Source organism: Paecilomyces variotii (assembly GCF_004022145.1).
Source record: "Paecilomyces variotii strain CBS 101075 chromosome Unknown C8Q69scaffold_11, whole genome shotgun sequence".
Taxonomy (NCBI): domain Eukaryota; kingdom Fungi; phylum Ascomycota; class Eurotiomycetes; order Eurotiales; family Thermoascaceae; genus Paecilomyces; species Paecilomyces variotii.
The window spans coordinates 168233-180661 of NW_021167150.1; the positions used below are offsets into that span (position 1 = coordinate 168233).

Sequence of the window (12429 nt, forward strand, 5' to 3'; positions counted from 1 at the left end):
GAATGGGGAAATCAACACGAAAGGGAAAAAAGAAAGAAAAAGAACAGGCGAATCAAGCGAATCGTAATATGAATCAAACGGACGGAACGAGTCAGGGATACGACTGGAAACACGTGCGAATCGCGTCTTCTTGTCAAGCAACAAACAGCCTGTGTTGGTTACAAAATGCCCGTTTTGTACTGCACCCAACTCGCTCCACGATCGAGGTCAACGATCGCTGAGATGAGGGAGGGGTATGGACGAGTATTACAAGAAGGAGGAAAAGTTATTAATTAATCATTCTTTGTAGGAGGCGAAGGGACATGAATCGTTGACCGCAATTGCACACCCACCATGCCCCCGAGTCAGGCCGTGGAGTTGGTATTGGCAAGAACAAGGGAAACAACCGTTGACTACTGGTTGGTTTGTCAGCTTCAGGGCTGTGATGAGGCCATGGATACGTGCTCACGTCAAGATGCTTGCAAGACCCGCGCAGGTGGTCGAGGTTCCATTAGAGTAGAGTATGTACGCAAGCGGCTGACCTCGAGAAGAAGATGTGGATGGTGATTGGCAAGTTCCATGATGTGCGGATGAAAACTCGACCGGTTCTCGAGCTGTCTAGCTTTGCCCAAATCCGATGTTAACTTAGTGAGTTAATTGAGCTGCTAAACTAAACTGATAGACTTGGAGTCTTTGGAGTCTTTTTGGACCAGCGAAACTAGTCAGATGGGCGGATCCCGATGGAGCCTTCGGAGATAACGCCACGGACCTTAAACGCCGTCTTATCCGCGCTCGTTCATTTTTAATTAATTATTAAAGTACTTTTTATATTATTTCTTTCTCTCTTTTTCTCTGGTGGAAACGGACTTTACTCCGATTTCCATCCGTCGTATCTCTCTTCCAATCACGGAGATTAAAAAGCTAGAGTACAGAAACCAAAAAGGAGGGGCAAAGGAACAAAGGAAGGGAGAGATCTGGACCAGTGAATCATTATTACCAATCTGCAGTCAACTGTGGAACAAGATCTTCTCTCGGCTAAATTCGTCCGGTTTTTAAGCCGAGAACTCTTCACATACTTTGTTATTATTATATTATGATTATTGATATTTAATTTTCTCCACGTTGGCTCCTCCAACCCTCTTGGTCACTTTCCTTTGCTGCTTTAAGCCTGCTTGGTTATTAATTATCAGTTAATCCCTGCATCGTCCTTTCTAGCTACGAAAATCTTGATCAACCACTGAACTACACTACTTCCGCTCCTTCTCGAACGTTCTGCAAAGGGAACTAGCTAGCTGTATCTCTACTGCACGACACACCGCTCATTGGACCAGATGGTGAAACAGATCTGCACTCGTATCTAATCTCAAGGCTCACTAACTAGTAGGTAACGATTATTATGATACCAAATCTATCAGATATATTAATAATTGGTGAGAAGCTGGTGAATACCAAGATATGATCTCTCGTGATCCAACGATGATGCCACTCCATGCGTAATTCGAAGTCAAGTTATAGTTATCCGCTGGTGTTCATCTAATGGCCATCCAAGGATACCACCAGAGTCTCTACCCCTCAGGGCTGGAACATGCGGGGCGGCCCTGTCGGAGACTCGGAGTACGGATAGCAAGCCCTCAGTAGTACAAAATAGTTAGTAATTCCTAGAGTAGATAACTAGGTAGTTAGTTATTCTGGCGATGCGGGGCCTCCCAAACCGCAGCACTGGAGTAATTATTATTATTCTAGAGTGGGATACTTAGAGTCTTAGACTAGCATGCAACCAACGGTCATTCTGCGGCCCCTCGGAGGCTTGAATCATAATTAAGCCAGATTTTAAACCTGTCGCCGTTATCAGTTTCTCCGACTGGATACATTGACTGTTATTTAACTAGCTGATTTCTAATCTGTTAGCAGGCAGCAAGACCTTGGGCGTATTACAGATAGGGCCAATGTTGGTGCTAGTACTTTCTTCACCGCAGTTTCGTGTTCGCCGCAGTCAGCTGCGCCGGATGGCACTGTTGTCTGATAAGTATGGTAGACTGTACTCCGTACGTACCTGCGCTATGTCTCTCTCCCGTGTCGTGACAACCAAGAGGGTGAAATTCAATAACCTGAGAGAACGCGCTCAAGTAATGTCAACAGAACACTGAATCCCAGCAACAGTAATACTTCCTGCGAGTCAAAGCTAAACAGGCACCAGACGAGGTCCTAACTAACTAATTACAAGACCGGTTCGCCTTTTCCGTTACCCATCGATTGCTTTCCCAGAGGTGTATTCCAGAACAGGCATTTTATGAAGCCAAAATATCAACAACCACATGGAGCCGTGGATGCATGTTCTACGAAAACAACATTTTCCAGGAAGACATGGTTTGTAATTTGTATAGTCATACATAAATATCCATTCATTTGTAACTATCTCCTCCTGTACATAAGTCCAGACAGACAGATCCCGCATTTATATCGCATCCTATCCTATAATAGCAACAGCTTTCCAACCTAAAGTTGTTAATAACCAGTTATCCAAACGTGAATGAAAAGAATAACATGCCCTTTGCAACAACCTACCTTTCCCTGATTTGAGATCATCCAAGCTTCTGGTCACCTGATAAATCCTTCGAGATCCTTTTCCACTGGGGATTTTCCGTCTTTATGCAATTGGACGAGATATGGAATTCTCCGGTTAGTGCAAAAAATCAATCATCACAATTAGAAAGTCTGAATGCCCACAAGTAAGTACATACATTTTCTTAGTTAGGATTCGCGTAAACCCTCGACACAACACATTTGCAGGATGTCGAGGATCCAAACGCGCAATAAAACTGACACGGGGAACGCCAATAGATGCGAGGGTACCATCACACCCTGAAGTGTTCAGAAAAATGTCTCCAATAAATAAAATTTCGTTATCTAAAATTTGGTCAACGCCTCCAGGGAAGATCCAGTATTATGCACAGCAGCGCTGACTGGCTCGTGATCTCCGCCATAAGTATCGACGGCAACAACCTTAGTGACACAACACCTGTCGGAGCATGTCGACAAGCAGACCTCCTTTCAGTCTTCTCCCACGCCTTTCTAGCTCCATCTACACAGATAAATAGGCTGAGATAGTTGCTAGACAATTCAAAGCTCAGCGAGCTTAACTTCGCTCCAGAGCACCTATTTCCTTGCAGGAAGCAGCACGAAAAGGCCAACGGCGCCCATCCCTAATGAATATAGCCAGAGTTGAAATTAGTTTCGGACGGAGAATATCGATTACAGTCCGGCAAGTTTGATAGCATAGGATGACTGCGTCTCCTGGCTTTAATTTAACTCCAGATCCGATTGGCGTACACTCCAGCTGCCTCATAACCTAGCACAGCAGGGTATGCACCGGGCATAACCTATGTTGCACGACAATAACAATATCCCACATCGAATCTATCAAGCTCATGCTCTTATGATATAGCAAAGGAAGTCTTGGAAATAATGTATGACATATCTAGAGTACTGTATCTCTACAAGGACCGGTCTCATCTACTACACTTTATCGAGAACAACATCCTATAGTACTATACAACCGGACAATCCTTCTCCCCCACGAGGTATGCCTTACTAGACAGGTCCTTGTTTTCAGAAAGGCTATGCTTTCACTCATGTTGTTCGCTTCGTAGGCAGGAGACAGATGCAGCAACGCCCTCTCACAGTTTACGTAGGCAATCATCACTTAATAATGGGATTAGAGGGAGAATGGTAACCTATGTAATTATCCATTTCCCAGCACCTCCATGTGATGCCCACTTGCGGTTTACAGTTTACAGTTTAAGTACAGTTTGCAGATTTCAACCGCAGACATGAACACGAGATAGATATGAGATGCAAAAAGGCCTGAGCGATAATATAACATAACAGCGGTGAAAGTAACTAGTAATAAATTGATCACATAACGTTGGGCACTTCTTTCCTTAAAATCTATTCTATCGCAGAGACACCATTTGCTATACCACTAAACATGTAGGAGCTCTAAAAAGCACCTAAAAAAACTAACATGGAGCGAGAATGCAAGTCCACAATTCCGAATAAATCCAAGTAGGATCGCTCGCTCCCAGATAAAACAGAGCAAGAAAGAGAAAAGAGAGATTCCTTCCAATAGGAGTTTATTCTAGTGTGATACTTACTCTTGTTGCTAGACGACTGACTACTTAGTATATCAAAAATAGGCTACACACAAAATACCACAGGGTATGTTGCAGCGAGTAACCCAAAAAAACTAAAAAACTAAAAGACCCCAAGAAAAAAAAAAAGCTGCGGAGTGATAAGTGTCTATGGTCATACTTAATACTAAAAAGGTATTTTCAACAGACCGTAAATACCATTAAAGCTCTATTATAATAATTTGAAAGTCGCGTCGCCCCTCGGATATCTAAACACTACGGTTATACTTACCTTTTTTTGTATTTAGCCAGATACCTACCTACCTAACCTACCTTATTACTTCTAAAAATCGCAATAACTGCATCAACAACAGCAGTGCAGCCAGTTATAAACCTAAACCCCAACACAATATCTACACGCTTAAAGTAATGCATAGTAATATAATCCCTCAACGAAAGTCTAATAAACACCGCTCCGACTATCGTAGTAGCTATCTATTTACATACAGTATTAACCAAAACACGCGCATATATAATACATGCTTCTATACGTTCTGCTAGTATACGCTTCTCTATATCTGATTCGATAATAAGGGGTATAATAAATTCTTAGTTCTACTAGTTAGCTATATATAAGTTTATTTCTAAACGATAAATCTCATAAGTTATAATATAACAGTACGAAGACGTGCTTTACAATCTGGCTATTCCTACTATTATTAGCAATTATTCAAGGTAATTAAGCAATTAAATCTTGACTGGAATCCTATTACTAACTAACTAACTAACTAATAGAAACTATATAGAGAAAAATCTCAATATAAGCATTCATTTAAAGCTCTAAACGCAATTCAATATACCAAAGTTAAAACTTAAACTCGAACTAAGTCGTATACCTAGCTATATACTTACTACAAACTATGTATAGGTTAAGTTAGATCTTAACGCGCCTTTGAGCCTTTTTACTTTTAAGTTAAAGAATTAAAATTTTATAATTTAGTTTTGGATAATCTACATATACAAAAAGAGTTTTAAAGTAAAGCATATAACAGTTCTAATTCCCCAGTACTTACTTACCTATCTCCCGCCGGAAAAAAAATCTCAACCTCATTCTCATTATCATTTCCCCTTATCCTCGCCTTTTCTTTCCATTGTCTAGTAAACAAGTAATACTTCTTCAACCCACATAACAAGAAGAATTATACTCATATACATAATAGCCGATCGATTCTCAGATAAACTTTACGATCCATCCATTTTGCTTCCTTGCTTCCTTTAGCAACGCTCCCGCAGCCGGGAACAACCACCTGTATTCCAAGTTTCACGCTGCAAGAATGGGCCTATGCACCGTTTATTGCATGCGCGAGGAATACACGAGGAAATAACTATCGAGGGCGAGGGAGCATGATAGCCGATATATCACTGGACTGGTTCGTCCACTGGGCTTCGCTATGTACTTCCCTTATTACTGCAGAGGTGGCCGCTTCCGGCCACTGCGGGAAGAGCTTCCCCGTCGGGCCGTCGGTACCGAAATCCTCCTCCTGTTAGAGAATGCAACCGCTTGATCTTCAGTGAAACCAGCACCGTCTGTATCATGCTGGCGGGTTGCTGTATCATACTGGTACTTGCTCCATCTACAGAATGAACCGCTATATTCGACGCTGTGCACACGCGTAATCGCGATAACCTTTTGAGTTCTTAAGAACCCCATTGCAGAGTCATGAGTCACAGAGCAGTGTAGCTTAACTAGCATATCTTCTGCTCACTTCGGGGCAGAGAATAGAGAACAGAGGAGAAAACGAGAGCAAAGAACCTCTCCATCAACAGCCCACACGAGATGTTCATATTTATGCGACACAGCGGTTGCCCCTCGTCGAGGACCGCTCAACAACAATAGTAATGACGAACAACAAAAAGTTACAGACAGATAACCGCCCCATGACAGACCCATCCGACCAAGCCGTAGCTCATGAACACATTACAGAAACAAACAAAACAGTACAATGGCCCGCAGAGTTGAACCCAGATCGAGAGAAGAAAAAAAGCAAGACTCATACACCACTCTTAATGCCCTTTTGTGAAGGAAAAAACCGGCAGCCCCGATTTTATGGCCTTTGAATTGCCGCAGCAGTGAACGAAAAAGACAACTGAAAGGCTGATAGCCCGGCCCAAATGAACACTGATTCCTTTCCCTAAATTCCGATTCATCCGCGCAAAAAAAGAAAAAGAAGAAGAAAAAACCAGAGGGGTATCCTATATTATATCTGCGGCTGCGCAGGAGCCGTAGTGCTCCATGTGGAGATTGGTTGTCCTCCAGGGTAGCTGGAGTGGCCAGCGGGAGGACCTCCCACGTAATACTGTGGTCGGTCACTGCCCGTATAATAAGAAGCGGGGATGGGATTCGACTCTCGTCGCGAGAGGTTCGGGTCAAAAGGCGAGGGAGCGACACCACGCTGATCCAGTGACTGCGATGCTGTCCCGTCCATGGGACCCGGTAGGCTGAAGCTACCTCTCGAATATGTAGCCGTGGTCGATGCATCAACCGGGGACGTGGGATCCGCAGCGACGCTCCTGGAGGATATGGAATGGTTTCGATAGACGGTCGGACTGGTATTTGTCTGGGAGCGGCTTCGATCCGTGATAGGACTGGGCACAACAGGGCTGATAGCAGGAGGGATAGATGACGAGATATGGTTCTGACTCATCGATTCGAAGCCGGTTCCATATTGAGGAGGACGGAATGGCGAGTAGTCTTCGGTCTTCGTTTGCAGCTGTCCAGGAGCGGCTGGCGCCGGTAGATAATGATTTGACGCTGGTTGGGCGGGGAGCGGTGCGCTGATCGGATAGCCAGAAATAGGTCCAGACGGTGGGGGATGTGTAGCGCCATAAGGGGCTCCATGTAGATAATAATCAGGATGCGGGTTAGGCATTGGGTATCCGGGAGGCGCAATGAGTGCCGGACGATATCCGTACATCGCCTGTGAAGGATCATTCGGGTTCTCCATGCCGGTCTCAAGATCATCAATCGGGGCCCGGAAGCTCTGCTTCTGCGTAAGTTCAGCTCGCGGTCGGATATACCGCAGAGATTCCACCATAGACGGAGGGTTCAACGCCCCCCGCATCACGTCTTCCACGCTGTAGTATGAAACCAGATGGTGCGTCACACCCGATACCGTCACGCTCATCGTCTTCTTCACCAGTCCCGAATCCTTGAAGCCGTATGAATCAACCAGCGAACCGACCAGGGCTCTTTCCATTTCCGACTGCGCCGGTCTGTCTCCAAATCCTCCCGATGACGACGTCGTAGGGGAGGAATAGCCTTGGCCATTGCTCTCCGGCCGTGGGTAGGGTTCTCCCGGTCTTGTTGCAGTCACTGGGCGTCTGTTTCCCTTCTTCATTGCGCGCTTCTTTTCTCCCGGAGGAAATGGCTTATCCAGCTCGCGATACACCAGGAAATTCCCCAGTATCCGACTGGGACTCCAAGTCACGCCGTCCGTCCATCGCTTGATCCCTGACGCGTTCTCTTCGTAGATAAAAACGCTGCCGCTACGGACCAGATGGCTTCGTTCCCGGTCATGCGGTCGCCGGGGAACGTGGTGCAGGACGCCCGTCAGGCAGGCCTCGAACAGGATCAATGCATCGTGAGTCGTCGCAACGTATCCCGTATACGTGGGCTCCAACACGGCCGCGGTGCCGTTGACCATTGTTTGGCGTTTGTTCAGTTGAAACCTGGGGGGAGATAGCTGGACAAGGATACAATATAATCACAACAAAGTTGACCCGCCACAGGGCAAGGTTTCTTGCGACGCGGGTACGCTATAGACGGCTTCTGATTAATCACCTCAAGTCACCCCGAAGAATGAAAGTTAAAAAGGAGGGGACAATAATAGGATGTCACTGGCGTAAGGAATCGTGTTGCCAGTTGACTTTTGGTCTCTTGATTTTCTTCCCCCCGTTAACATGCGGACATAGATGGATTTTAAAAGTCGGGGTAGCACGATTGGGACGCGTGTGATGGGAGCTCGAGAGAAGGGCGGGGGGTCCTCGTCCACGGAGTTCAGAAGGATGCGCTCGCGACGACGTAAATGATTGTGTGGAGGATTGATGGTACCTCCGTGACAGACTACGAGGAACGCTGGCTAGAGGATGGGAGCCCGAGTTTGACGAGAAGCACGGATCTGGTCGTCGACGTTGTCCAGCCGTGGTCGATAGGGGTCCAGAGAGCGCTCAATCTGAAAGGACAGACTGAGAGGGATTGGTGTCGTTCAGTGTTGGTTCGACGTTGGGGGGGAGTTAGGGAGAGAGCTGGTCGTCCCACGGGATCCCGGCCGATAACGGTACAGCGTAAGTACGGGCGTGCAGATGAGTAGGCAGCGTTGCGGGCAATACAACGGTGGTTTGGAATCAGGACGAGAATGACGCTGGTGGCCGAGTGGATTGATTTGTATGTTGCTTGGTTCAAACTCAAGCTAATAATTCTCGTACCACGAACCCCCCGAGGTTAATGCTGAAGCTCTTTTCTTACCGGCGGGGTGCTTTGGATGGGGCCGGTGCTTTGGGGGGGAGAGGGGATCCGCTAACTAAGCGGGATTGCACGCTTCTCTCTTCTGGAGGGAGGGAACCAGGGGACGGAGAGAGGGAGAGAGAGAGAGAGAGAGAGAGAAGAGAGAGAAGAGAGAGACACAGAGAGTGAAAGAAAGAAGGAAGGAAGGAAAGGAAAGGAAAAAGAAGAAGAAGAAGAGGAAGAAAGAGAAGAAGGGGAAAGGGAATAATGTAAAGAAAAACAGATGAAGAGCAAAAGCAGCAGAGGAAGCTAGAGAGTCAGCCACGAATCCAGCAGATCGGGAGATAGGGTGACGGAGTAGGTACAGTAGTTAGTATGGTATGGCGAGGAATGGGTTTGTCTTTTTCAAGATCGGGGGGGGCAGGGCTATGAATGGGAGGCGCGAAGACGAGAGAAGAGAGAGGCGGGCAGGGAAGAACAGCCGGTGCGGGACCACGAAAAGGACGGGCGGGTGGAGAGGCCAGGCGCGACTAGTGGAGCCGGCTGGACGAAGGCCGAGATGGCATCGATTCAATTTCGGGCGTTCTGGGAGAGAGAGAGGGAGGGCCTCAAGTCTGGAACGGGTGGAAACCGGAGGAGGAGGAGCGGAGAGGAAAGGGAAGGGGAAGGGGAAGGATGTATGGTATGGTATGGTATAGGAAAGGAGGGGAGGGGAGGTACCTAGTAATAGGTAGGTAGGTAGGTAGGAGGAAGAAGAACAAGAAGAAGAACAAGAGTAAAACTAGGAAATCATGGATGACTGCATGGATGTGCAGCAATGATTCCCGAGAAAGAGAGAAGAATAATAAGAGATTGGACGGGAGAAATTCGAAGACTAACTACTACTGCTGGATGCAATCATAGTGCTCTAGACGCAATTAGTTAATAGCTGGGAGTTAATTCACTTGTAACTTGGTAACTGGGTTATCTAACTAATTTAATAGTTAATGAGCAGCAATAATACTCACTCATATAACTAGGTAGCTATCCACAATAATAACTAGTTCCCTAACAGTAGTAGTAGTAGTGGTGGTAGTGGTAGTGGTAGTAGTACTGTAAGATAACGACTGCTTAACCAGTGTATCACTAGACTAGGCAAACAGACAGACAGACAGATAGACAGATAGACAGATAGACAGACAGACAGACAGGACTCAGTATGGTAGTCTTTGGTCCTCGAGTAATATATCGGAGACGGACACGTTCAGATCTCTCGACGGATACAGCAATTAACTAACTGTTGCAATCGTGAGGGGGAAGAATGCGCACGGGGACACTGGGGGGGTGGACAGAGAGCAGATCCCAGAGAGGCCCGCGAGCTGGTGGGCCGCAGTGGGCTGAGCAAGTCTTGGGCCAGTAGTAAAACGATCTCTCTCTCTGTCTGTCTGTCTGTCTGTCTGCCCGCGCGGTTGGAGAGCTACTTAGGACCTATCTAGAGTAACTACGGAGTACTATCTACCGTATGGATATGACAGAAACGTCGAGCATACCATACTGTACTGATAATTTACTATTAGCTGAGAGCCAATTCCAACAACAGTCGTATAGCCATCTCCCTTCTTTTTTTGGGGGGGTTCTCTGGGGGTTCTCTTGGGGGGCGTTCCTTTTCTCCAACAGTCACCAATGACTCTAGTCGTTACTACTCTTAAGAAGGGGGGGGGCAGCTGAACTATCCCGCCGTTAGTCGAGGGGGGCCTTTTTCTGCTCTCTCTCTCTCTCTCTCTCTCTCTCTGTCTTCTGTCTGTCTGTTTCTCCTCACGCGCTAATGAGCGCCTCCTGGCCCGTGAGCCTTGAGGGGTCGCAGTGGAGACTCGTCAGCGCCGACAGCCCAACCACGGGTCTGCCCTGATGAAGACAGGATGATGTGCACTTGGCCCAAGCTGCCTGCTCGTTCTGCTCGAGTCGCGCCGTTCGTCCGTGAGAAACCCCCCGCGCTCAGCTGGGAGTCTACCTGGTGAAAAAGGCAGAGACACGGATCGACGGGTAATGAAAAGAAAGAAAAGAAAAGAAAAAAATACTACAGCAGACAGCAGACAGGTAACAGAAAGAAAAAGACGTTCAAACAATACAAGACAAGACAGTACCCTGAAACAACCAGGGCCACCAGACAACCCCTGCGGCTGGAGAAGCTGCAGTGCATCAGCTTAGAGGCAACCAGAGCTGATCTCCCCAAGGTGGTCGCTGAGAGGAGGATCTGAAGATCCACGAGCGAGATGTCTCTTAGCTGGGGGCGTTAGGGCGGACGGGCTCTTTCTCGACGAACGGGGACACTCAAAGCGATCGCGATCATTGGCAAACATGGAAATCCGTTCGGGCTGCTGGGCACCACTCCGGGCGGTCCACCACCTCGACTCACGATGATCAGACGGCTTCGTCGGCATCAGAATGCGTCTCTGCGTCTCTCCAACAGCACGAAAACGAGGATCCGGACGGGGCTGGCCATTCTGCCCACGACTAGAACCAGGGACACCTGCGTTATGATGTGATTCGATTCCGATGGCCCTGATCAGTAGTCCGTTACTTACTTAGACTTATCGACAGCCCCCGACCAAAATCCCGCGCGCTTCCGCCGATGATGCGTGTTTCCAGGGAAATTGAGATTCCCCACCAACGCCGGCTTGATCCAGCGTCCCCAGAAGCCCATCGCACTGTCCTCTGCGAAACGCATGTCCGGGCTGGCAGACGATGGGGAACAAGCAGGTATGTATTGATTATGGGCGTTCCTGTTTGGTGTTTGTTTTGATCTCTATCTATCTTCAACGTTGCGCAAGGTTAGATTTGGCTTGCACGAGAGTTTTCGGTAGCTTCTCCAGTTCTCCAGGGGCCCCGGTTTCTTGAGCTTAGATTGAATTCGTTGCGAAACCTTCGCGGGAGATCCCCAGCAGATCCAGAACGCACGTTAATATAATGACGACTATACCGGTCCAGCAATGGCGCGCCTGCAGCCGTTTCATTCTGCTTCTCATCTGATGGCCCGTAGACATCCGGAAAGAGAGGTCCAGACAAGGTCAGACAGGATCAGACAGCCCAGCGTAAATTGTCCGACAGCAGAGCATCGCGCGGTCATCCCGGTGCTGATTACTAGCAGGTGGCGCAGAGGACTTTTAGGTAGAGGCGTAGGTTTGGCGCGTGCTTGTTGGAACTCAATTGAAAGCACGGTCCCAATTGAAAAGGTTATCGGCAAAGGAACAACAGCAAGCGTGAACCTTGAAGCCAACAAGCAGTGTTCTTATAGAAACCCTCCATGTCCATCAATGTTTCAGGGCAGATCGGAGTCAGTAGGACCTAGTCGGGAATCATCTTCTGCCATCCTTTCTGGGGGATGGACGGCCATCAGTAATACGATCAATTCCTCCTACAGCCTCGAATCCCGGCCTGAACCGTGGTTTCTGATTAATGAGACAGTGCTTTCGGCGTCGGGCGGTGCTGCGGTCAATAATGAGACTAGGCCTACTTCACATCCGACATCGAAGAATACGTCGGGCAACTTCCATCGGGTAGGTAGCAGGCAAGTGTTGCGAGCGACAGGTCGAAAGCACTCACAGGTAAATTCGTGTATGATCACGGATCCTATTTCTTACTGAATATCAAGGTCCAAATCGTCTCTATCGGCCGGCAGACAAGTCACGTTCGGAATCTCTGAGGGATGGAGAGGTCAGTGGCTGAAGAACGGTGCACTGTTCAGTTCTCAGGCGGCCAATTCGCACAGCTGCCATCAACTTCATCTCTGGTAGACTACTTACTGGAGCTGCGCTCGGATAGCTTCGCGTCCTGACG

At 47.7% G+C, this 12429-nt stretch overlaps 2 protein-coding genes across 2 annotated transcripts; one reads left to right on the plus strand and one right to left on the minus strand.

Moving 5' to 3' along the window:
- Nucleotides 1-6114: 6114 nt before the first annotated feature.
- C8Q69DRAFT_73051 (camp independent regulatory protein) lies at nucleotides 6115-8003 on the minus strand. Its single transcript, XM_028633965.1, has one exon. It carries the CDS (start codon nucleotides 7811-7813, stop codon nucleotides 6368-6370), a length of 1446 nt encoding a protein of 481 aa, XP_028482494.1. The 5' UTR covers nucleotides 7814-8003; the 3' UTR covers nucleotides 6115-6367.
- A 3267-nt stretch (nucleotides 8004-11270) lies between these two features.
- On the plus strand, nucleotides 11271-12394 carry C8Q69DRAFT_73075 (hypothetical protein). Its single transcript, XM_028633966.1, has 3 exons — nucleotides 11271-11352; nucleotides 11429-12197; nucleotides 12245-12394. The coding sequence occupies exons 2-3, from the start codon at nucleotides 11583-11585 to the stop codon at nucleotides 12293-12295; spliced, it is 666 nt and encodes a 221-aa protein (XP_028482495.1). The 5' UTR covers nucleotides 11271-11352; nucleotides 11429-11582; the 3' UTR covers nucleotides 12296-12394.
- Nucleotides 12395-12429: the final 35 nt, after the last annotated feature.

Coding starts and splice junctions, on each gene's coding strand:
- C8Q69DRAFT_73051 (XM_028633965.1), bottom strand. CDS start 7,813: ATGGTCAACGGCACCGCGGCCGTGTTGGAGCCCACGTATACGGGATAC.
- C8Q69DRAFT_73075 (XM_028633966.1), top strand. CDS start 11,583: ATGGCGCGCCTGCAGCCGTTTCATTCTGCTTCTCATCTGATGGCCCGT. Junction 12,198..12,244: donor CAGGTCGAAAGCACTCACAG/GTAAATTCGTGT, acceptor CTGAATATCAAG/GTCCAAATCGTCTCTATCGG.